We start from the raw sequence: 21,605 nt of genomic DNA, 5'->3' as shown, positions 1-21,605 counted from the left end.
CAGTTACTCGTATCACGCTGAACCATCACACCCAAACCATCCGTTTACTGCCTGAAATACCTCACCGGGGTCCCCTAGGGAGAAAAGTCACCCCACCGGCCAGGGAGCAGCAGGGAATGCTGCGTGGTGACTGTCCCAGCTCAACCATAGCCTCCCACCGCCCAGCTGAGGAGCAATCAGGGGTGATTGGAATCTCCTGTGGGCAACGGCCAAGCTCCATCTCACAACCTTCTCCAGCTGTGCTCAGCCAGGACTCCCAGCCCACCTGGCGCTAATTAAATGCCCCAGCAAAACCCAACCACCTCTCCCTGGGTGGCACGTGTGAGGTTGCTTGTCCTCGTTACCCTGCAAAATGGTAAATCTCACCCACCTGGGACCCTCCACAAGGGAGCAGGCAGTAACCGGGCCCCAGCAGCTCAGCAAACACTCCTGCCAAAGGAAGGAGAGGGTAAGAGTCTAGGGGGGGAAACAGAATTAAAGTCCAGGGTGAAAATCCTGCTTGGGGTGTTGAGCCATGGTGAGTGCTGCTGGGAAGTGATGCTCACAGCCCCATCTATGGGCCACAAAATTATACTCCTTATCTTTTTGTGCCTGCTAGAAGATGACAATTTTGTTCATACAGGACTCTGGGGTGAAATGGGTACAAGGATTTAATGGGTTTACCCACATTTTTCAGCCACTTGCCTTACCTGAGTTGCTCCTGGGCTCTAACACTTTCCCACAGACAAAACAACTCCATGGCATGATTTATACCAAGACCAGAGAGAGGATATTGCCATCCTCCTTGCCGTAAAGCCCCCTCTTACTAGAAGAGGCCATTAATAGAAGGGATCTTTTCAAAGGATAAATGATAATGTAGTGTATTGTGAAAAGTTTTATTCACAAACATTAATGAGGTCTATGAAAAAGCTGGTGTATGGATTGCCCTACTTTTTTTTGTAGCTACAGATTAAAACTTATGTTACTTATTTCATCAAGGTGCAAGAATCATGTTGCAAGGAGCTAACAATAGAGATAGCAAAAGGAAATCTATGCTTAGGTCCCAACTGTTTAACATCCTGTAAAGAAACACCTTCAAAAAGTAAATAGGGAATATTGTTCTGCTAGGAAGCTTTGCAGGTTAGGACACAGCCTCCCCCTCCCCGCAGCAGCATGGTCAATCAGATGCATTTTCTAGCTGAGGATAAGTTATTTCATCAGTAAAGGTCACAGCACTTAGCAGAGCTGTAAAAGCCCTTTATAAAGGAGAAACCGAGACCTACAAACACAAAGCAAGCTGTCCAAGTCACCCAGGGAGGCACAGCAAGGAGCCCTGATCTCCTGAGAGTCGGTGCAGCGCGCTGAGGGACAGGGACACTGCTCAGCATCAGTGGAAGGAAGATCCAAATCCAGCAAGCTTGCACCCCGCTTCTCAGCATTGCTGCTATTTATTTAGCCGAGTTGTTTTCAACCCAGGGTTAACAGATACCTCAAGGTCAGTCCCAAGGCTACATCTGAAAAGTTGGCAAAAGCTACCAGAAAGGATACCCAGTCAACGGATGCCACAAAAGAACCTTTGTGTGTGCCACTTCTCAGGGATCTTCCAGAAGGACAGTTGTGGGGCTTGGAAATCAAAAGTTTGAAAGTCTCTGAGTTAGCTGGTTAACAGCAGACAAACAAGTTGGAAGAGTTTAACAGAAGCAGGGGTTTCTACCTTTAGCTACAGATTTATTTTCTCACTCTGCCAGGCAATTCATCACTAGCAAAGTTTTTATTAGTGCTGGAGGGAAGAGAAAAGGAGAATTTACAATCCAAATTTCAGCAGCTGCCAGTGTACTCATTTGTATCAACTTTTGAGAACATTTCTTTGAAACTATTTTAAAAAGAAGGCTAAAGCAATTTGCTTGTAGAAAGAAGGCGCTGCTATGAGAAGACAGATGCTGCTCCTAATTTTCAGCAATACTTTCACATAATACCAAAATACTTGGCACAAAGCAACCGATTAAAGAAATACCATCACTGATGGCAGATGGTACTTCTCATCCCAATCTGTAGCAGCCTGCTAACGTTAGATGTAATCTGATTGCAAACACAGTGCGTGCATTTTTTCCAGATGAGCAAGCTTTACATAATTTTTCATTGCCCTTATTTTCGTTTGTTAACAAACATCATCGTTATGAGCAAACAGCCTGATTACAGTGTTATCAAATGAATCCCTTCTGCTTACCCCACCCTTCCAACCTTCCAGCACCTGGAAATATCAGCAAAACAGCCGCCCCACACACACACACGTTGTACCACCTGCTTAGAACACCTATTTTTAAGCTGCTCATACTATCAAAAGCCAGGATGGAGCCTTGAAGATACCCAACTTAAGGCTATGGCACTAAATTACAGCAAGGCTTGACCTAAGAGGCTCAGGAAATATTCCAGGCAGCAGGTTGCTCACCTTTACTTTAGCACAAAATTAATTCAATCGCATATTGGTTTGCCAGGTACTTTTTCCCCAGTGGGAACTCACTATCGGTCCTCCTATAAGTTTACTCAAGTGTAACTCTATGCAGCAAGAGCTATGAAAACAGGATTTTCTTCAAGGAAGTTGCACTTCTATAAAACTCATTGAACAAAGCTGTGCATTTGCCAAATAGTGGCTGCTCGAGTTATGAAAGAGAGTTTGTTTAACAGAAAACAAGTGACTACGTGTCCAACTGCCTTTCTCTTCCTCTTTGCTGGCCGAGGGACAGAATGCAGTGGAGGCCAGAGACGACTGTTTTGCTAAGTAAAGTAGTGACAGACTCACTCAAAGTTGAGACCATGCTAACGCAGGGCATTAATGCTCATTCAGAGCAGACACTTCAGAACTAGCCAGGTTTCCTCGAGCCATACCAATAGGATTTGTAAAAAATATTCTATTAAAACCACTTTTTTCTACTAATTCTCAGGGTCCCTCTCCCCAGTAAAAATTATAAAACAATGCTCTCATTTGCCACCAGATTAGAATAGGCACCATTTGGATGCTTTGAACTCTGCTCTTCAGAGAAGAAAGACAAAGCCGCCCTTCTTGCACTTGTCAAACACACAGTGCCTAGCTTTCAAGCAGCTTCCAAGAGCAAAACTAAATATGTTTTTCCTACTCTCAAGCTCTGAAAACATGCAGGTGCAACTTGTTCCAGCTGCATAGTAACTGGAGTTAGAATGAACAAGCTACATTATCTTAATTTCAACAGCCATCTATATAGGTCCTCCAACCATGTCCAGCCACCTGCAGGCACTCTGAAACACTCAGCATCTGGTCTTGGTTCAGCTGAGTAAGTTACACAGCACTTGCAGCAAGGAGGGAGTGGAAGGCATGATCATCATCAAGAAACAGCAACAGAAGAGATGGGTCTAGGTCACAAATTCTGTGTTTCCCATGATGGGCACCAGCTACATTCCCTACACCATAATACATAAAGAAAAGTCTATGTAAGATGCTCACTGCACCTTAGGTACACAGAGGGTTTGAAATTCCAATCTACTGCAGACTTTCACTACTAATTTCCTCCGATGGTCCATATAACATAGGTGATTTATGAAACCTCAACAGCACCTGGGCAGTAGAAATAAAGACAACAGAATAAACTTCATTGTTTTTATTCTGCAAAGCAATATGCACATCTTACAAACACAAAATTAATCTAGGAGAGAAATGTCATTTCCAAATCAGCTATTAACCATCATGCAACAAGACAAGTGAAATGTAAGAACAAAACAAAACAAAAAAGCCATCTTAACCCTACAATCACCTGCAGAGGGTTGAAAACCAAGGCTCAGATTTTCTATGTAACGCCAAAGAAAAATGCAAAAGAAAATGGCAGCTTTCTAAGAACAAGAAAACACGTACAAATAGAATCAAAACTGATTCAAGTCATAGTTAAAAAGAAAAAGAAAACAAAAAAAGGAAAGATCAATATGATCTGAACTTTAAGTTTTTACTCTTCTGTTTGGCTGCATTTAACTTTTGTACATTGCGCCTAGGAACAATCCAATATTCCTCAGTATTACAGCATTTCAACCTGATGGACACCTTTACCTCTCTGCTGCAATACAGGGGTGCAAAGGGATAAACTAAGGCCAAAAAATACAACTCTTCAACATTTCCCTTATGCGTTTGTGGGTTGTATAATCTTAGCATTTCTGGGTACTTCAATACAGTGGGTGATAAATTGCAAAGCAGGCTCCTCTAATTACCAAACAGCAAAACCAGATTTAAAAAAGAAAGGAAAAAAAAAAATATATCTGTTTTCCACAACAGATCAAGTTCCACTTAGAACATCTGGAGTTTTAATTTTTAATTTGCTGAAACAGAAAGGACTTGGCTTTGCTTTTTTTTGAGGAGTCGCATTATGGTGGGTGCTTTCTAGGTATTTCCAGAATTTGCAACACCATCCCAATCCATTTCCTATTCCTGCCTTTGGTCCCCAGATCAAGCCACCCTCATAGGCAACTCTAGAAGTCAGTATTAATGCAGAAGGCTGGGTACGTGTGAATTAGGAACTGCTCGGACAGTTTTCATGAGAAGCCGTCTACCTGTTTTGACTTCACTGATTCATTTCAGTGAAGCAGTATTAGCCCATAGCAGCATCAGGAGAAAACTGGAAGCTTCATTTTATCCCTAGACTTCAAACTAGGCCATCTCTAAAGCTTTGCCTTAACACTCCCAGAGAAAAACGCATGTTAGTTAACACCACTTAAGTAACTGAAATTCTATAAAGGAAACACGTTCTGAAGAAAAGTGTGGCTATTTTGCTTCAAATGCTCTGAAGACTCGTGAACTTACGGAAGTCCCATACATACAGATCAGTAGGGTACCACTCAATAGTGTCTATAAGTAATGAACCAAGAATCTCATGCCAGCATAATTGAGACTGTGAGATTTTGACTTGAGTTTCTTCCTTTGTGTAGTTTAGAGCAAAAGGAGGAGGGGAAAAAGCTGATGTGTAGGTATGCAGACCTACAGTTATACTACCTGACGAGAAAGCTGAAAGACAAGATGAAAGGTCAATTAAGGCAACCAGTGAGATTTTAAAAGCAGCGGTGGAAAAGTCTGCAGGAAAACCCCGACTCCTGAAAATTAAGGAGGCTACTCGGTAAGAAGACAGAAAGAAACAGCAAAAGCCAGAATGGGAAAGGGAGAAACACACAGAATAAAACCTCTGATTTAGGAATGGACAGAGAAAACAGTATGTGTTTTACTGTGTGGTTTCTTTGACCTTAATCGCAACAGCCATAGTCCTCTCCTTGTCATTTTCCCCTGAGTGGACAGCATTAAATGGAAATGGGACAAAGCTAATAAAAGTGTCATTTTCAGCTGCCCTTCAGAGATGGATGGAGAGTCCCAAAGTGAAGCTCTATTACAGACTATGGGATTTCTTTTCCTTTCATTATTTGCACTTGCCCAAGGCTGTGCAGAGCCCCAACAGACTGTTAATACAATACATCTTTTTATTAAGTTTCACTTTCTAGAAAAAAAAGTTTACAGAAAGCTGCTCTGCAGCAGACACACACAATCCTGGTTTGAGGGCTGCGGATGGGAGGCCAAGTGGAAAGCTTTCCAGATAGTCTCTATGCTGACTGGTTCTCTGGCATTCAGCAAGCCAAATGAAAAAAAAAATTTAAAAACAAAATTAAAAAAAAAATAAAAAATAAATCAAACTTAGCACTTTTCAGTAAGAAACATTTTAAAATGGGACTTCACTTCTTATTTTTTTTACTATGAATAAAAGCACAAGTTTGTCCTAAATACAGCACTATTAAAATGTGAATATGTATTTCTTTTTTCAAAAAAAAAAAAAAAATCTAAAATGTTGATATCTTTTCTTGCAAGCAAGGAGCAAATGGAAGAAAGTATTAGGCCACACAAATACACATTTAATTCATGTAGTACATTGGTGGCTTTGGAAATGCAGTATTATATCAAAGGTGCATACTGTTTCAAACACACTGTACATATCATTGGGCAAAAAACAAAAGATCTGTTCATTTGTTTGAGACACTTGCAAAGGCATCTTAACCTGCCCAGATGCAGCTAGACAAAAATATCTTGCTCTGACTATATGTAGCCATATCACTAAACATATCTACACAAACATTCGGCTATGTCCACAGGTAAAGACTGAAAATTTCCGGCCGCACTACAATGCGGAACAAGTGCATCATCTGACCTATTCTGAATATACTTTTATAAATATGTACAAATCAATTACAGGCACTTGAAATGTCTTTGGTTGGAATAAACCAACATTGCAAGATAATGTATTCACAGAGTGTTAAGACCCATTCTGGGTTCAGCAGGCAATGATTACGGTTCTCAGTCATTCTCAGTCAAAGGAGAGGATGGATTATGCTTCTGACAAAGCAACCTAAACAAAAGAAAAAGAAAACATTTAATTAAAGTCAAATGCTTAATCCCATAACAGTGATATTACTTATCTCCACGCAGCTGGCATATCTGTCCTTGCCTTTTCAAAGAACCTTGAAAAGTCTAACTTGGAAAGAAAATCAAAGTAAGTCTGAAGGTGTTTTGTGCTTAACATTATCAATTAAAAAACAAAAGCAACCCCCCCCCCAAAAAAACCACAAAACCAAAAACCCCAAAACAGTTTATACTACAAAATATTAAGATCAAAAGGTGCCAACATTAGCTTCCTACTTCACAATTGAATATATTCATATTTAATACTTCAAGCAAAGTGCAGGTCTCCAATGCAATATTGAACAGTGACTGTTTCAATAGCTTTGTCATTGTTTTAATTAAATTCTGATTAACAACCATTAGAATCACCTATCATGTTTTATTCGAAATTTTCAGTCTGTTGTGATAAAAGATAAATAAAACTACTCAGTGCCATCTATTCAATGCTTCACACAAAATGGTGCAAGTAACATCAGAATTACGGCACAAGAGTTGCGTTACAGCACTTACCGAACTGCAATAATCCACTTCTGTAGGAGAGAAATCTGAGGATCTACAAAGCACATATATGTATTTTGTGGCACCTGTCTGTACTGTTCACAATGAAACACCCATGTCTCTTTGAAAGGGAATTAAATCTACATCTCCAGAGATAAGAAAAACCAGTCTGCACTATGTCGACAAGGAGGTTTTCTGTTTTCTTATCAGAGTCAATATTTTGTTATTACACAGACTCACCTTTTCAGAGCAGAATTCTGTATTGCTTTGCCTTAGTTTGCTTGGTCTGCCTTTAATAACTGCATAGCAGAACATTGTAATCACCATCACAAAAAGAAAGTAACTGGTGTGCATGAGATGCAGGTTTATTAGAGAGCGATCATCCTGCACAGAGAATTAAAACCATTTACTGACAATGCACCAATAGTTGGCATTTTATATTAAAGCAATAATTATCAGATAAGGACAGAAATTACTTCATAAATCAACTTTCTCCCCTTTACGCAGCTGGCATAGTAATTAAAGTGATTCCTAATTGTGGCACATAAAGAGCTGAAATGGTCCTCATGTTAAAAATCTGTACTAGACATCTCTTCCCATATACTGGCAGTGCCTTTTGTCAAATGGCTTCAAAATATAAGTGTTCGTTATTAAAAGCTGTGAGGCATATGGAGATTACATGAAGACCATCACACCCACCAGCAGTAAAGCGCACCTAACTCTGTCTCAGCGCTGGCACTGCACAATAAACCAGCACTGAACAGGACTATTTTAGGACATGAACAGAACCATATTCAATTAAACCAGAGCTAAATATTTATTCAACATAACATATAAAGACACCACGGCACTTACATCTGGAACTATAACAGTTAGCTTGGGATTTAAAGCATGATACACTTTTCCGATTGCTCCTTTGTAACACCAGAAAGGGTTATAATCTTGTGCATATTTTGTATTAGAGTCCCTTGCTGTGGTAAAGATCTTGTACCAAAGTGTAGCATTGCTGTATGTTTCAGGAACACAATGCGGTGGCTGACTGCAGAAAAACAGAAATAATTAGCACCCCAATTGCCATTCTCCATGTTTACGAAGGCTAACTTTCAGAACTGAGTCAAGCCCAGTCTTCTCAACAGCAGCATAAAACACGGTTTTATTTTGGACCTTCCAAAACAACAACAAAAACCAAAGCTTAACCAAAAAGTTGTATAAAAAACCCATCTGATTCCTATACTAAGATTAGAATTTAACTGCGTGTTGTTGCAGTAAGTCAACATCCCACAGCTTAATTAGAAAAACACTGGTTTTCATAAAGCTTCACAGAGTCATGTGAATCTATCTGGTGGTTCTCCAGGGTATACTGAATATTGTCAGAGAGTCTAGAGAAGACAAAGGGAAACTATTTTGATGAAAGGTCTGTACCTGCTGGGGGATGGCAGCAAAGCAGCACTCGGCTTATGCTGATCTCTCAACAGGGAAAAGGATAAGAACCTTAGTGTCAAGCCGTAGCTCTCACACAAAGTAGTGAAACTAAATTATAGGGTGTGTGTCTTATATATTCACGGATTCTTTTGTTCCTAGTGAACATACAGGAACAAATTTAAATCACAGGTAGCACATTGAAAGGCAGGTGGGGCCTATAGTTCAAAACATCCTCAGAAAAACCTAGTGTTGCTAAAAGACAGCAAGTCCCAAGACAGGATTTTTACTGTGGAGGAAGGAAGGCAGGTAGGTAGGTAATTTCCACAGTCAACAATAATGTTCATCAGGAAGTAACAACCTCAGAGAACCAGCTGAGGAATTAATCACCCGGTAACCAGTCTATGAAGGAGCATTTAAAATGCACGTACACTGTGACAGGAAATACATTGCTGGCTGCTGTCACAGTCATGCAGGTTGTGAACACAACCTGCTCGCAGTGGCCATGAAGAACGCAGTCATCTGAATTCCAGGCAGCCGGCAGGGTGAATGTAATATTTATCTCCTCATGGGATTCTCTGCCTTTGAGAAAGAGAGAAGGAAAGCTGGTTTTCGTTCACAAAAGTATCTGAGCAACAATCACTAGGATAAGGACAACACGCAAACCACTAAGGCAGCAACCATAACCCTGAAACTGTACCTTTGAAGTCATCCAGGATCTTTACTATCAACAAAGAGAACAAAAAGAAAGTTAAAAAACAACACAAACCAAACTACAAAAACCCCAGCTGCTGGTCCTTCTAATCCCTCCTGCCCCTAGAAGAAGTGGGGTCATTAGGCTCCTTTCAGAAATGAAAAACTCACTATTTATAAGTGAATTCATGCGTGTTCAGAGAACTTTATTAGAAAGTAAAATCACAGATCTTTAACCTTTCTCCTCCCAAAGACTTCGTTCCACATCTGATTTTTCTTTTCAAATTGGAGATACTCATGTAGACAAAAAGGTGCCAGCAGATATTGAACTGCAGATTAAGTAGGGTATGTTAACTCCATGTGGATATATTCATACCGAAAATAAATCCAGGCTACTGGAAATGGAACTTGCATTTGATAGCTCTTAAAGCAGTAACACAATAACAACAACATAAAATACAGTAATACAGATTTACAGCTATGGCAAATGTCTCTTCACAGGTCTCTGAGGTTCAAGACACCTTCAGGCATTATTATAAAATGCAGCCCTGCCTAAAAGCTAAAATTCAATGAGGTTCTCTTATCAACTTCTACTAATTTTCTACAATCTCCTGCCAAAATTTACTGTCAGCGCAGCCTCACAGCAGATGAGTCTCTTCACACCACAGAAACTGTAACCATCTTGTTTGTTGCTGTTTGCAGCATTAAAGCTTATTCATGCATGCATTTTAGATAAACTCTGGTTGTTTTAGACAGCTTGCTACTTGATCTCTAATGTATGTACATTAACGCCTCTCAAATGTGAGTTAAGGACTTAAAGATGTATCAAGATGGAACTGAAGATAGTCACTGTAAAAGTTTTTCCTGCTTGGAATTTTGTTGGCTTAAAAATTACCTTCCATTGTCATTAGGTTAATCATTTAAAACTGCAAAGCCTAATCTTGGCAAACCTGCAGGTTCTTTTCCATTCTGAGGGCAGGGAAAAGTTTTTCTAGCAAACAAGTGAAGGGTTCTATACAGGAATATACTCATAACAAATTTGGAAACACATAAACGTTCTAAGCAAAAGATTTATCTCACCAACAATAAGCTGGTGAATTTTTATTTGATTATATAGTTGTCATTCAAATCTATAAAGGTCAAGTCTTGCATACCTGAGAGTCCAATTTGGTGTCCAAAAATTGTGGAACTTAGATGCGTGACATTGCGAGAATATCCCCCAAATGGTCTGAGTGGGTCCAGCGTCAACGTGATTGTAACAGAGATGTTTATTGGACCAGAGTCCTCAAGAGCCTGTGGAGACTGTGTAGAAGATCTCGCCTGCCCACTAGTCACCGTACTTTCTGGAGTTGTGGTATCATTGATGAGATGCTTTAAGGTTTCATTCTCAGATATACAGAAGTCCAAATCATTAAACCTCAGGAGGAAAGTATTCCAGTCCTTAAAACAAATGTGAAGATTTCAAACAGATTAGCAAGTTAACTGTTGGCTGCCACTTCTCTAGGGCAGTGCAGACCTTGATATGTACCATTCTGCCCACAGTTCCAAGCCATTTAACAAAAATTACATGGCTCACAAAGCAAGCACAAATACCACCATGGCTATCTCAACAATGGGACAAGTTGTTTACACAAGTTAGATGTGTTCAATCCCAGCCACCACTCGACCACTGCTCAGTGCAGCAGCAGCAGAATATCCTCCTTTAAACTACAAAAAGAATATACTAACTTGGTCAGTTCTCACCACGCTCAGGGTGTAAGCGGTTTCTAGCTCATTACAGAACAGTACTACTAGATAAGAAGTTTCACAAACAAGCTAGCTGACGCAACAGAGTAAGAAAAAGAAAGGCTTCTAGCCATAGTAGGGAAGACGCATGTCAGATGATTTGGCCTCATCCTTGCAATAAAACAAGACTGTTCAAACATTCATACCAATAGCCTCTTTCCTAATGAAATTAGAGGCAAATGTAAATGAAGACAACCTCCCATAAGACTCTGCGCATTCCCACGAGAGGGTTCTTGGGGGGGGACACACGACAAAACTCATTAGCTTTGGGCAAGTTTTTCAAATTAGTATTCCCATTGTTTAGCTCAGGAACTTTTTGTACATACCTCTGTCATTTCCGGTGACTTGATCTCCTTGATTTTGAAGAAATAACCCAGTGTCAGAAAAGCTATTGCCATAGCGCTTACACTGATCATAAAGACCACAAGCGGAGGTCGACTGCTGATGTAAACCTTCAGGTTCTCCAACAGGTTTATGTTGAACATTATTCTGATTGTTCACCTGAAAAAAAAACAACCCAAAAGAGTACATCCAAGACCAGCTGTGTTATGGCCAAACAGGCCAGTGAAGGTGTCAGAAGGCAGCAGGAGTGAAAGGGCAAGGGAGAGCTGGTGTTGGTAAGGATCATCCTGGGTATGATCCGCACTTCTGTACATTCTGCTTCCTATCTTGTCACTGGCAGCAAATTTCTTAAATGAGCCCTAGTTAAAAATCTCAAACACTCTATCTAGAAACATTGGAGACACATGTTGAGATGGAAAAAGATCAAAAGATAAACCAAAAGCAGAGTTGTATTCAGTGTTCCCTTCTGAATTTCCTTTTGAAAATAACACCACAGATGCAGGCTTTATTACAACGTTTAATCAAAGCTGAATGTCACCCACAGCATATACAGTACTGTGATTCCTTTTTAAAGGGGCTTCCAACAGCTCCATTAGCATGCTTGTTTACCACAGAGTCTAAAATCAGCCATAAAACTGGATGAGTTGAAAAGCATACATATAAAAATATTTGGGCTAATATTTTTACGTAAGAGAGCACCAGCTTTTAAGTGCTGGTTGCTTAGTATGTTCCCATAACTCAATGGCTTTGAAAGCAATTAGAAAATGCTATAAGCTGCAATTTCCGAAGCGTAATATGCCTTTTGAGCATTTGTGAGAGAAAAGGGAGCAACTGTGGATTTCAGTGCTAGAGCTGACGTGAAAATAGCAATTCGACATGGTTAGTGCAAACCAGAACCAAGAAGAACGTTTCCACACTGCTGCCTGAAGAACTACTGATTTTTTTATGAAATAAAGTGCTTAAATAACACTAATTATAAAAGAACTTGTGAAACAGATCAGTGCATGTAAATCAAAATGTACATACCCACTAGTTTTTAGGGGTTCACTTAATGGTCCGACACTTAAACTCCTCCTTTCTGTTAGAACCCATTAGAAACACAACACAAATGCTGTTCTTCTACCAGCTCTAGTTCTAACTACCAACTAACTTCCTCTGTGTAAATGAATAACCTGAAGAATATAATTTATTTCTTTTTCACACAGTTAAAAGAAGAAACCGAATGCTATTACCTCCTGGCAGGTCAGGAAAGCAAGATCAGATTTCACTTTTTAGCTACATAAATAATTTAGAAAGCAGCTCTAATAACTGCTGCCTGCCTCTCTCCACTCCGGCTAAGCCTTTTAATACTCACGCAATAAAAATCTCCAGTCAGCCTAACAAGTAGCTCAAGCGCAACGGGAAGAATGAAAACTGCCAGCCTGGAACATTGGCCACCAACTCCAAAGTAATTGCTCGGTATTGAGGTGTATACATCAAGACCAAATGCCATGTTCAGGCAGAGTTACAGCTGACAGTACTCATCGGGAAACGCTCAGCAAGCACTGGAGAGATATTGTGCTCTTAAATCAGGCCCTACGAACACTGGAAATTATGTCATAGAGTTAAAAAGATAAAAATGGTAAAGGATGGAAACACACAACAGTTAATATGTCAGCGTCCCAGGCAAACACGGAATTGGGTAGTGGTCTAAAAAGCGAGAAAAGAGTCACTTATTCTACAGTTTAAGGAGCCTTCCTCCAGTACGGGTCAAGACCATATACAGCAACCTCAAAGGTGTAACATTTTAAATTCCTGCTTATTTATATATGAAATAGAAAAGGTAACAGCTGAAATAGACCTATCAGTTTTTCAAGAACAAATTACAAATAAGGAAAATCTTGAAGTATATTGCAAAGACCAAAAAGTCAATGAAATGAGTCATAGCAGAAGGATGAAATTCCCATTTCGAGGCTTAATATCAAAGGAACTGAATTCCTAACAATAAAAAAGAAAAAACCAACGAAAACCCACGTGCTGTACTAAAGCAGGTATTAAAAGTAAAATTGCAGTTGCCAAAAGGAAAAAAACCAAAATCAAACATGAATTTGAAAGCATCAAAGTAAATGTCTGACAATTTTTACGTGTATCTTGCCATAATGTCAACTACCATCTTTCCACTAGAAAGCCTAAAATCCTGTAATTTCCTCACAAATATTTTCCCTTCTCGTTGTGCATGTAAGATAGTCAGTCTAGAGGAGAAAAACATTTGGAGGGGTTTAAATAATAAAAAACCACCACTGAAATACCTCAAGGAAGAAAACTGTGGGTGGAAGAGAAGGGCAGCAGGCTAGCGCTAACCCAAACAGCACTCCATTAAGACCTCACATGTTTTCTAAGCCTGAACACCTTATTGTGCAAAACAGCATTTAATCTTAACTGTGCAGTTCAGTTTATTTATAAATCAATTATGTTTTCAAACATGCCCCATCACTAGTAGTACAATGGGGGTTACAAAATGGGTCACATCAGGGTTAACCGCTTTGAATGAAAATAATGTTGCGTGCCAGAAAAACACTCATAAACACAGATCAACCAAACTGTGATTTTCCTAGCAAGCCATCCATAAATAACATGCAAACAAAGAAATGGTGTTGATCTCAAATGAAAGTGCCTCTCATTTAAGAACAGTAAACAGTAGCAGGTACCAAAAATATCTTTAATTTGGTTTTCTTCTCTTCAAACCGAACTTGATGTCTAACACCTAAACACTAGAATAGTAAAGCAAAATAGATCACAGTTGTGTTAACTGTGAAGCTGCCTATGAAAGTTCAAAATATTCAAAATGGTCTGTCAAAGCTTTATAAAGATCAATTAACAAGAATGTCTATACCTCTAATCTAATATCACCAGCCTATCGAACAGAACTAGCAAAAGTAACCTCAGCTGATCTCACAACTGAAAATAAAGCCCCTGCTGGTTCTCAGAGCAGCAGCAATTATCATCTCCCCCTCCTTTTTTTAAAGGAAAGAAAACAGGATAAAAACTGAAATTAAACAGAAGCTTCTAAACTCACCAGACGGTTGCCCCTTTTATGCCCTGAAACGAACTACGAATTTCTACTACATAAACTAGAAAGAGCTTTTACAGTCAGTTTCTTTCAGGAATTGGGGAAGGCTAATCTTTTTTTTTTCCTTTAAATCTTCATTAGAATTTCACAACATAATGTTTTTATCATAAAACATGCAGTTGGGAGCAGAAGAGGGGTTTCCTACTAATTTTATAGGAAGACTTACTTTACCATACTGGTATCTGTGGAAAAAAGAGGTGCCAGTATCTGCAGCTGTTTCAGTTCGTCTTTTTAGGAAGCATATCAAGACCCTGCAGGATGAAATTGTAACAGCCTGAAAACCTCTGTCAGCAGCAGAGGGGCAGGCAGGGCTGACTCCTAGAGGAATGAAGGGAGGGGAACCCTCCAGAGCAGAGCATTTTTTCTGTCCAACTGATCTTCCTCCCCTTCTCCTGTCCTTCAGTGTTAACAAAATAAAACAAAGTAAACAGATACATAGTAAATGCCATCAGTCTTCTTCACAAAGTAGAGGAATAGCAGTAATCGAGACTTGCAGAAGAAGAAAGTTGATGAAAACATCACCTAGGATCCTTCAATCCACTGCAACCAGGTATAACCAAAAGATCAGCAGCCAGATGTGCACAAACACATCTACTCCCCCAAGACAAAGCACCCAAGTGGGAGATAACAGTGAATCAGCTCAAACCAGTCAGTGGCTCATCACATTCTTCTGAGCTATTTTATCTTATGTTTACTGATTAAAAAGTTTTCCTAGAGCCTGGAAGCAGAAAGTGTGGCAGGAAAGTGGCCTGGCCCTTTGCACACGCAAAGAGCACTGACAGAAGTCACTGCGTGTACAGCACAGAACGAGAGCGAGAACATCACCTGTTGAAAATGAAAAGGAGATTCTTTCCTCACGTTATTCTGGTAATGGAGTCAGTCAGGAAGCAGATTATTAATGAAAGCCTGACAGCCTGGGGACTTGCAAGAACAGAACGAAGCAAAATGCTTCATACTTGCATGAAATGCTTCTTTTCACCTCCCAAAACACTTTTCAAAACATAATTAAGCATTTCAACATCCCCAAGAGCTACATAAACAGCAAACATTTCAGTTCTACCCATAAAACAAGGCCAAGGAAGGTAAGTAATTTGATCAGACTTATAGTAAATTTTAAGGATCGAATTCTTACTGAATTTCAAACAGCCAAGGTCCTGACTGGAACTCTTGTTAAAGACAGAAAACATACACTAAAAAGTAGATGAGTTAAAAAATAAAAGAGGAAAATATTCGGATCAGATATTACTCAATCTGTGTATGCAACGTTTCCAGATATTTAACAGCCCTTCCCAACAAATACGCAGTTGTAGTTCAAAATGTCTGTGGTGGCGTTAACACAAGCACCTGAACAGTGTGTCAGCTGATACTCCTGGGACAGCAAAGTTGATTTTAATTTACCACTTAAAGAAAAATTTATGCAGAAAGAGACAAATGCAAGCAAGTTCCAAATACTGTTGTGAAATGCTAAGAGTTTTAAAAACATGAAGAACCAGAAAAGAGTAGAAAAGTTATAAGCCAGGAAATACAAACAATGTGAGGAAAACCTTTATTCACTGGTTCAAAGGACCCTAAATTCTGACTTTTGTTAAAAGTGAAAAACACAATTTAAAATATACCCAGCTGTAAAATAAAAGTAAACCTAACCTCTGGTTTAAAATAGACATTTTGCTGCCAAAGTTTAAAAAGGCAGACCCATTTGCCAAGTGAGCTTGTGCCATGGGAAAGAGTACACTTTCATACACAAGAGTTCTGGCTTGCACGTTTTTAAAGCCTTTTACAAGTCAAAGTCATGACTTACAACATGACTTCTCATAATCTAAATCATACGGACTACAATAAAACACACAACATTAGACTCAAGGACTTTGAAGTTGTATTAAAAAAATGCTATTCTGGTTACTGCTGCTTAGCACGAGAACCTGGGAGAGGAAGGCAAAAGTAAAATGATTCAGTTTTACAGGATCTGTCGAAGTTCCACGAGAAATCAAATTCTGCGTAGACCGCACTGACAACAGCCAAACAAATGCAGTTCACAGAAGGGCTTTATTCAAGAAGTATGAAAAGCCTCACTAACAGTTGAATAATCAGAAACTGGTTTAGTGACCAATTTAAGAAGGTTAATAGTTGACTGCAGTAAGGCTACCCATTAAAGAGTGTGGTACAGAATGCAGCAATGTAAGTAGTGAAAAATGCCAGAGAAAGGCTCCTCAAACTGTTTGTAATGAGAACTGTTGCTTGTAATGAGAACTGTAAGGAGACAGAGACGCAGACAGATACACAGCTTGAATCACAAGCAGAAAATGACTGACAAGTTGAGGAAATGGCAGCTTTAGTGGGAATGGCAAAATAAGAGTTCTGGATGTAGAAAGAAGGTAACGCTGGCTGTGTCAGTGAAGCAGGAAAACAGCCAGTGGCCGCTAGTGAAGGAGAAAATACAAACAGCAGCAAACCCGACTGAAATAAGGGACTTCAGCAATAGCTAAAATATCAAGGATATGGCAGTAATATTACCGTGTCTATACACTTCACCCCCACTGGTCAGAAGAAACAGGACTTTAATTTGCTTAGCCCGATCTCATGTAGTTAAGTACAGTCTCCATTTTACAGATAGATAATTAACAAAACCCGACATGCCAGGACACACGCAAGTTTTCTTCCAAAACAAAACCTGGGAGTTCCAAGTCCTGGGAACCAGCTTTATTCACAGGTCAGAACGGTCTTCTAAAAAAAAAAAAAAAAAAAAAGGAACTCCCAACACAGACATGCTCTTGGCAAGGGGAGATTTGGGAAAAGCAACAAAATTCCGACACCGACAAGTTTCATCAATACTTCGTTTAGGGCTCATTGATAAAACAGCTTCATTTCTACAAAAAATGTTATGCTACTTAATAAAAAAAAAATAAATAAAGACGGTCACAGCTAACAGACCCGCAGGGAACACTTGCCAGGGAGTGTTTAAGGGGGGAGCTGCACTCCTGTGGTCCGCCATCCATCCAGGGGTGATGGACGTGCCAGTCTCCTGGCCCTCGCCGGGCGCATCCGCCTCGCACAGAGGAGACCGAGGTCTGTTTGTTCGTTCGTGCCCTCGGATGCTCCTCTCCACCGACAGAGCACAGCGTCTATTTTGTATTACCAGGCGGCATTTCAAGTTCTTGTCTTTCAAGTGGGAAAGAAGAATCACATTCCACCGGCCTCGAGCCACTCCTCAAATCACGGGAGGTAACAAAGCTACCAAGGTCTTAATCCTCTTTGACGGGACTAAATCGCGGGTCAAAGAGCATTCAGTCCCGCAGGCACAATTCAGCATTATCTCTGCTCAGTCTGCCTACAAAAGTTATCCCCTGTCCTGCGGACACCTGCTGACCAGAAATTGGATTGCAGCCATCGGCTTATTCCCCGAGACCAGAGGAAGAGCAGGTAGATGGAAGTGGCGGTGGCTCCCTAGATGAACCTAGAACCATTTTCTACGTCCAGCCTAGAAGCAGAGAGATTAGTGCGCGTTTCCCGTAACTCAACCGTTTATAAAAAACGCAATAACCATTTACCAGAAAAGACAGGCCCAGCCGCGATAGGTTTTCATTCCACGACACGCTTCCAATTGCAAAACTTCTCAGGAGCTCGACGAGGATGTGGAGAGTAATCCTTAATGAATTCTTATCTAGACTCAAGGTTTATCTAACAGGGCAAATTTACCCGTATAATTACACCACTAGAGCTAATCATGCAAATAAATTTCCCCAGAGAAGACAAGCCCTTAAAAAGCAAACAAAGGGAAAGGGGAAAGAAAAAAAAAAAAAAAAAAAAGGCAAGCCGTGCTGTAGTCTGTTCGTTCCCTTGTCAGGCAGAAATGTTTCCCAGGGTGTCCATATCTGTGATCATGATATACGGATTAAATTTAACGTTAGACAGCTAGCAGCCATGTTCTAGGCACGATGCACCAGAAACGTTATTGTTAAAAGCATCGTGACATCTTTAGACAAGTTAAATAAAAAAAAATAAAAGCGGATAAAATACGGATATGCAGCAAACGGCAAAAAAAAAACCAACGAAGGAACCGCTGTTCAGAAGCTATTTTGAAACGGAAATATTTTCAGTGCTACCGGAATCACTCTTTTGTACTATTTTTTTCCTGGTACGATGCCACCCATGCAAAGTTCAAGCTAACAACCTTCTTTTTTAAAAAAAATAAAATTAACTAAAACTAACGCTACGATACATCGGCGAAGCCCAACGACCCCCGCCTGTCCCCTCGCCATGCGGATCTGGAAGCGAAGCTCTGCGGAGCCCGGCGGCAGCGGGGGGCAGCGCCCGCCTCACCCGCTCTGCCCCCGGCAGCGGGGCCGAGGCTCCGCACGGCGCTTCCCACCCTTATACAACCGTCAACCGGAGCGACCCGAGGCCTCGCTCCTGCCCACCGACCCGCCAGCGGGGGCTCGGCGTCGAGGCCCGGAGCTGGCCCCGCCGACCATCGGCGGGACCCATCCTCCTCCTCCCTCCCCAGGGCGGAGGAAGGCGAAGGCGACCCCACAGCCACCGGGCCGGCGACGGCCGGCATCCCCATCAGCCAGAGCCACCCCCTCCCCCGGTCCCCGTCTTACCGGCACCCCAAGGCGGGGGGGGGGGGGAAGAGGCCCCCGGGCCGGGCGGGTGGAGGCCCGGAGGCAGCGGCGGGGGCTCAGAGGCGGCGGGGCTGCCGTGCGGGCGGGCTCTGCACCATCCTCCTGCCCTGACGGAGGCCACGGGGAGGGGGCCGGACGGGGCGGGAGGGGAGGGGAGGGGGGGTGGGGGGAGGCCGCTGCCGGCGCCGCTGCCCGGACACCCGCCTCCTCCGCCACCGCCTCCCGCTGCTTCCGGGGACGCAGCTGCGACCTCTCACCCCGGCCGGGCGAGCGGACGGTGGCGCGGGGTGGACAAGATTGCTGAGGCGCCGGCAACGCGCGGGAGGAGCCGGGCGGCGGGCGGGGCCCCGCCGGCCCCCGGAGTCCCCACCACCGGGACCGGCGGCCGGTCGCCGCACCGGGACGGGGCTCGTTGGCGGTAGCTGAGGGTCCGGGAAGCTGCTCGGGGCTCACCTCGTAGCGCCGCCCGCCCCTGTTGTCTTCTCGGGCCGGAGCGCGGCGGAGGAGGGAGGTTGGTGCAGCCCCGGCGGAGCCCCGGCACTTGCTGCTGCTCTCCTGAAAAAGGGGCTGCCGACGTTTCCTAGCCCCTCTCCCCTCCCTTTCCCACTGAAAACTAGCCGAAACAACTTCTTTTTAAAAAAAAAAAAAAAAAAAATTGTCATTACTTAGAAGCGTTCAAGAGAAAATCCTCAAAGCAGTTGATGTAACGGAAGGAAGCAGAAGAATAACATTTTAATTATAATGAAGTCCAAGAGAGGAGAAGGTAAAGTGTTGCACCTGGGGAGGAATAACGCGCTGGGGTGACTCCAGCAAAGGGCAATGGAGGTGACGGAGGGCTGGGGCTGACTTAGCCCGCAACAGAGAAGGCTCAGGGGGACCTTACCAACCGGGACATAAATACCTGAGGGTGTAAAAAAGACAGAAGCAGGCTCTTCTCCGTGGCATCTAGTGAAGCAACACCAGGCACTGGGCTGTGATCCAGCAGAAGGTAACAGCACTCCCAGCCCTCCAGCATTCCCGTGCTGTTTTAGCCAGTTACTCCATTGTAACCCTGCTGTTCCGAGCAAGGACAACTGCATGCAACACCCTGCAATTTACAGCCAGGGTCTCCACCCTGCTAAATTACCCCTGACTGCAGCAGCAGCAGCAGTTTGACAAGCTGAAAGCAAAGCTTATTTGCAATAGTTGCGGTACTTTGGAAAGGTAAAACTACAGTATTTTCCTGAAGATCGCAAATCACCCTGTCTTCAAAGAGGTCTAAGGCCAGTACTGAATTACTCGCCTTAGTTAATGACTCTTCTTGACTGAGGCTTTTGGAAGGCAGGAGGTAGGATTGCCAATGCACATTTGGCAAGCCTCTCAGACAATTAAAAAAAAATAATCATATACACTAGTTCTGTACACATCTCTGACAAAAGGATGGTGGCTGTAGATAAAGGAAAAGGACACGTTCATCTCCTACTGGATACCCAGATGAAGTATCAAACCGTTTTGTCTTGTGTTGAAGCCACTGTAGCATTTGAACCTCCAACGTTCAGTTCTTTATCAGATGGAACACTGCAGCTTCTCCGCCCAAACCTCTTAACCCTTTTTTTTCAAATTGCTGTTAAATAGCACTAGCTGTATGCATCAGCATCTATCTATGCCTCCCTACCTTAAGCATGAGTTACCTAGCCACAGGAGAATATACACCAGAGAATTTGCAAACACTAATGATAACTGGGTAGAAGAATCAATTTAATTTCATAATTCAGTTATATGAAACTAAGAGACAGTGTACAGTTTAATTAACCAGTACTTCCTGTAAAGTATCTTCTTTACTACAGCAAAATAAATAGGGGTTTCACATGCAAAGTAGTCTACAACGTAAGTTCCAATTCCTAGTAATGAGCTCCACAGTCTTTGATTTCAGTAATACTGAACTAGTAGCGTGCTGTTGAAAAAAACCAAATAATTTCTGATACTGTGACTGTCACCAAAGCACAGCAGCCTGTATTCCAATTCACTTTAAGGTAGTATTTCAATTAAACTCTCTGGTTCACAAGTAACTTGTTCATAGATACCATTTCATAACTTTTTGCATCACTGAGGTCTCTCACTCTATCTTACCCCAACCTTGCCTGTGGGACCAAAGCACCTCTATACTACAGCAATGCCCAGTACCAAGCCGGTCTGGTACCGCTTACTAGAGGGTTCATCAGCTCACGCTGAGCCCAGAACTGACACAGCATCTTCCCAGCTCAGCAAGCAGCACCTCACAGCACCCTGTGCATGACAGCTTGCCCAGTCTGAATTTTTAAACACTGGAAAGATACTCTGCAGTTATTACCAGAGCAACTGAACTACCTTACTTTTAAGCAAGACACAACTATTTACCTGTTTTACCTACAGACGGGTCATTTGCCTAATAAAATACTGACAAGGTCTTCAAGCAGTCTAGTTACTCAAACACTAGAATGCAAGTTCCTGTGAGAGCTGCTCCCAGCGTTGTTACTACCAAGGCTACACTATGGCTAAGAGCAAACCACTCCTGCTTGCTATCTTTGAGATGGGGTATGGAAATCCATCTTACCTGGGATTCGGAGGATTTGTTTGCTGAAAACACTCCCACTTTAGTGGCTTGATAACAAGATGGCATATGAATAAGAGATACTTTAGTACAAATGCACCAGCAAGTCGTTCTTAAGTACTTAATCACTACAATGAT

The 21,605-nt window shown here is 41.9% G+C and overlaps 1 protein-coding gene across 2 annotated transcripts; it reads right to left on the bottom strand.

The window, feature by feature from the left end:
* Window positions 1-3,596: 3,596 nt before the first annotated feature.
* TMEM248 (transmembrane protein 248) lies at window positions 3,597-21,555 on the bottom strand. 2 transcript variants are annotated; one of them, XM_075032614.1, is made up of 7 exons: window positions 21,471-21,555; window positions 11,155-11,329; window positions 10,198-10,483; window positions 8,782-8,932; window positions 7,787-7,970; window positions 7,172-7,315; window positions 3,597-6,380 (listed from the first exon to the last, which is right to left on the bottom strand). In XM_075032614.1, the coding sequence occupies exons 2-7, from the start codon at window positions 11,311-11,313 to the stop codon at window positions 6,360-6,362; spliced, it is 945 nt and encodes a 314-aa protein (XP_074888715.1). In that variant the 5' UTR covers window positions 11,314-11,329; window positions 21,471-21,555; the 3' UTR covers window positions 3,597-6,359. The 2 variants fall into 2 exon arrangements, with proteins under 2 accessions (XP_074888715.1, XP_074888714.1); XM_075032613.1 differs by lacking the exon at window positions 21,471-21,555 and adding an exon at window positions 18,878-19,098.
* Between the last annotated feature and the right edge of the window lie 50 nt (window positions 21,556-21,605).

Source organism: Buteo buteo, chromosome 7, assembly GCF_964188355.1.
Source record: "Buteo buteo chromosome 7, bButBut1.hap1.1, whole genome shotgun sequence".
Classification (NCBI taxonomy): domain Eukaryota; kingdom Metazoa; phylum Chordata; class Aves; order Accipitriformes; family Accipitridae; genus Buteo; species Buteo buteo.
This window is presented reverse-complemented; position numbering and strand designations above follow the sequence as displayed.

What these genes read in the sequence shown, in the direction of transcription:
- TMEM248 (XM_075032614.1), bottom strand. Translation starts at nt 11,313, where the DNA reads ATGTTCAACATAAACCTGTTGGAGAACCTGAAGGTTTACATCAGCAGT. An exon ending in TAACTGTTATAGTTCCAGAT is followed by an intron (nt 7,316 to 7,786) that starts GTAAGTGCCGTG and finishes TTCTCTGTGCAG; the next exon opens with GATGATCGCTCTCTAATAAA. An exon ending in CAGAATTCTGCTCTGAAAAG is followed by an intron (nt 6,381 to 7,171) that starts GTGAGTCTGTGT and finishes TCTTTTGTTTAG; the next exon opens with GTTGCTTTGTCAGAAGCATA.